This window comes from Nicotiana tomentosiformis, chromosome 6 (genome assembly GCF_000390325.3).
Source record: "Nicotiana tomentosiformis chromosome 6, ASM39032v3, whole genome shotgun sequence".
Lineage (NCBI taxonomy): Eukaryota > Viridiplantae > Streptophyta > Magnoliopsida > Solanales > Solanaceae > Nicotiana > Nicotiana tomentosiformis.
In genome coordinates, this window is record NC_090817.1 from 5,938,228 (window position 1) to 5,941,962 (window position 3,735).

At 39.8% G+C, this 3,735-nt stretch overlaps 1 protein-coding gene across 1 annotated transcript; it reads left to right on the forward strand.

Annotated features, from left to right (window-relative positions):
- The first annotated feature begins 2,074 nt into the window (after positions 1-2,074).
- LOC117273705 (uncharacterized) lies at positions 2,075-2,493 on the forward strand. The gene is made up of 2 exons (XM_070178131.1): positions 2,075-2,426; positions 2,483-2,493. Exons 1-2 carry the CDS (start codon positions 2,075-2,077, stop codon positions 2,491-2,493), a joined length of 363 nt encoding a protein of 120 aa, XP_070034232.1.
- Positions 2,494-3,735: the final 1,242 nt, after the last annotated feature.

Sequence of the window (3,735 nt, forward strand, 5' to 3'; positions counted from 1 at the left end):
AAAGTAAATATGCAGTGCTGGGGGATCTCCCGGAATACGTCCGTAGTCCTAAAGTAAATATGCAGTGCTGGGGGATCTCTCGAAATACGTCTGCAGTCCCAAAATAAATATGCAAGACAGAGGAATTTCCCGAAATACGTCTGTAGTCCCAATTTAAATATGCAACACAAGATGAAATGGAAGGTATGGCATCGAGTTATACAGTTTATACTGAACACAGATAAGGAAAGTAGGGATTTAACTAAGCATGGCGCACAGAATGTCAAATAGGCAGTTAAATACGTAAGCATGCTTCTCTAGTCTAAATTTAACAATTAAACGTATTAGTGCAATTTAATAAGGAAAAACAGTTTATGATATAGAAAGGAAAAGAAAAAAATCAAGATTTTTGCAATAATAGCCTGTGTACGTACTCGTCACCTCACGTATACGGCAGTCACACATCAATTAATATCAAACATCCTAAGGGAAAGTATCCAACACAAGATTAAGCAAAGCCACTTACCTCGAACCACTCAAATCAACTCGATATCACGTTCTTGTCACGAGTATCCGACTCCAAATGGCCCGAATCTATTCAAATTTATTGCATAATATAAATATAACTACAAGTAACTAATTTAGCTAATTAATTCGAAGCTAAAGCGTGAAATTAGGAAAAACGCCCAAAAGTTCTGCCCGGGCCCACGTCTCGAAATCGGGTAAAAATTATGAATTTTGAACACCCATTCACTCACGAGTTTACTCGAACAAAAATCATCTAAATCTGACGTCAAATTCCCATTCAAATCTTAGATTTTCAACTGGGGAACCTTTTTCCCCCCATTTCCAAACTTCTACCCTCAAATTCCTTAATTAGACGAGGAAAACAATAATAGGTTAATGTATTATGATCAAAATAGAGTTAGAATTAGTTACCCAATAGTTCTCCTTCAAAATTCCTCGAGAAATCGCCTCAACCGAGCTCTAAATCAAATTGGTGAAAAATGAGGAATGAATCCTCGAAGCTGCCTCTTCAACCCAGTGATTTCCGCACCTGCGCTCATGGGGCCGCGCATCTGCGGTCACGCACCTGCGGAAAAAATCATCGCAGGTGCGAAGATCACTTATCCGGGTTGGGGCTGCATCTGCGGGCAATTCCTCGCACCTGCAGATATCGCACATGCGGCCCAAATCGGCGCATCTGCGTATTTCACTAAGGCAGCCAGGCTCCGCACATGCGCCCACGCTTCGCACCTGCGGGCTCGCAGGTGCGGTCAAACTTGCGCACTTGTGCTCCATCACCAGCCCCACCAGTTCCGCATCTGTGCACTCCCTCCGCACCTGTGGCTCTCGCACCTGCGGCCTCCCTTCCGCAGGTGCGAAACACCAGAACCAGCAAAGGCACCAGATTTTTCCTAAGTCCAAATTCATTCCGTTAAGCATCTGAAACATACCCGAGGCCCCCGGGACCTCAAAAAAATATACCAACCAATCCTAAAATACCATACGAACTTAGTCGAGCCTTCAACCCACATTGAACAACACCGAAATCATGAATTAAGCACGGATTCAAGCCTAAGAATTTAATATTTTCCAAATTTCACCAACGACGCCGAACCACATCAAATATAGTCCGAATAACCTTAAATTTTACACACAGGTCACAAATGACACTATGAACCTATAGACACTTTTGGAATTCCATTCCGAGCTCGATATCAAAATTTCCACTATCGGCCGAAATCGCCGAAAAACTAACTTTTGCCAATTCAAGCCTAAATCTACTACAGACCTCTAAAACACATTCCGGACGCGCTCTTAACCCCAAAATTACTCAACGGAGCTAACGGAGTTAACGGAATTTCATTCTGGATCTGTCTTCACACAGTTCCGACTACGGTCCAAACTCTGAGGCATAAACTCACAACTAGGGACTAAGTGTCCCAAAACTCTCTGAATTCCATAACCAATCACTCCGGCAAGTCTCAATAGCAGAAACAAATGTGGGGAAAACAGTTATTAGGGGATCTGGGCTCAAATTCTCAAAACGACCGGCCGGGTCATTACATACAAAAATTTGAGAATTGTTCTCATGCATGAAAAACTTATTGATGTGATCGATAAGCCTGCCAAGGAAGTCCCAAATGAGGATGAGGATGATGCCACCAAGATTTATCAGAAATACTTGGAAGAATGTCTTGCTTCCAAATGCATCATTCTCGCTTCTATGAGTTCTGAGCTCTATAGGAAACATCAGGATATGGATCCAACTGCAATCATTGAACATCTTAAGAAGAGGTTTGATACACAAAGAAGGACGGCTAGATACCAGCTATCTAAGGGTTTATTTGGATTCAAATTGACTGGAAACTCTCCAGTTGGACCCTATGTCAATCATATGATTGATCTTATTGAAGAACTTGAGAAGTTGGGGTGCAAACTGGGTAAAGAGCTTTCTCAAGATTTGATCTTGCAGTCACTCTCTGAATCCTTTTCACAGTTTGTTATTAATTTCAATATACATAAAATGGACTGTGATCTTCATGAGATGCTTAATATGCTAATTGATTATGAGAATCAACTTGCATCTGAGAAGAAGAAAGGAATTGTCATGTTGGTTGGAAACTCTTCTAAGAAGAAGGGTAAGGGTAAAAATAAACCCAAGAAGAAGCCTACTGTGCCTAAGGGTGGTGTGACCAAACCCAAAGGCAAAAGAGGCAAAGCTGACTAATCTGATGCTGAATGTTTCCATTGTAAGAAGATAGGACATTGGAAGAGAAACTGTCAGGAGTATATTACAACTCTAAATGACAAGAAACAAGGTAAGACTCAAATGAAAAAAGTTTTCAAAATTTCTTTAACTACTACCGATGCTTCATTGTGGGTATTAGATACTGGCAGTGGTTATAACATCTACAATATATTGCAGGGGTTCCAAATAAGTAGAAGGTTGAAGAAAGGAGAAATTAATCTACAAGTTAGAAATGGTGCAAAAGTTGCGGCCGTAGCTGTAGGATCAATTTCTTTAATAATGCCTTCACTGATGATATGTCAAGATATGGATTTGTGTATCTTATAAAACACAAATCTGAATCTTTTGAAATGTTCAAAAGGTTTCGTAGTGAAGTTGAGAAACAGACTGGTAAAAGTATTAAAGTACTAAGGTCTGATAGAGGTGGAGAATATCTTAGTGAAAATTTTACTATGTATCTCAAAGAGAATGAGATTCTCTCACAGTGGACACCTCCAGGAACACCACAACACAATGGTGTGTCTGAAAGGAGAAATCGAACCTTATTAGATTTGGTGAGATCTATGATGGGGTTCATTGATCTTCCAATAAATTTATGGGGATATGCTTTGGAAGCATCAACATACTTACTTAATAAAGTTTCCACTAAGTCAGTCTCTACAACAACTTATGAGATATGGAAAGGACGTTAGCCTAATCTTAAGCATATTAAAGTTTGGGGTTGTCGAGCTTATGTTAAGAGACTTCAATTTGATAAACTTAACTCAAGATCTGATAAGTGTAGGTTCATTGGGTATCCCAAAGAAACAAGTGGAGAAAGAGCTACTGAATTATTGGGACTAATTCATACAGATGTTTGTGGGCCCATAAAAATTCAAGCTAGAGGTGGATATTCTTACTTTATCACCTTCACTGATGATATGTCAAGATATGGATTTGTGTATCTTATGAAACACAAATCTGAATCTTTTGAAATGTTCAAAAGGTTTCGTAGTGAAGTT

Excerpts from the sequence above, each read along its gene's own strand:
- LOC117273705 (XM_070178131.1), top strand. The coding sequence starts at position 2,075 with ATGCATGAAAAACTTATTGATGTGATCGATAAGCCTGCCAAGGAAGTC.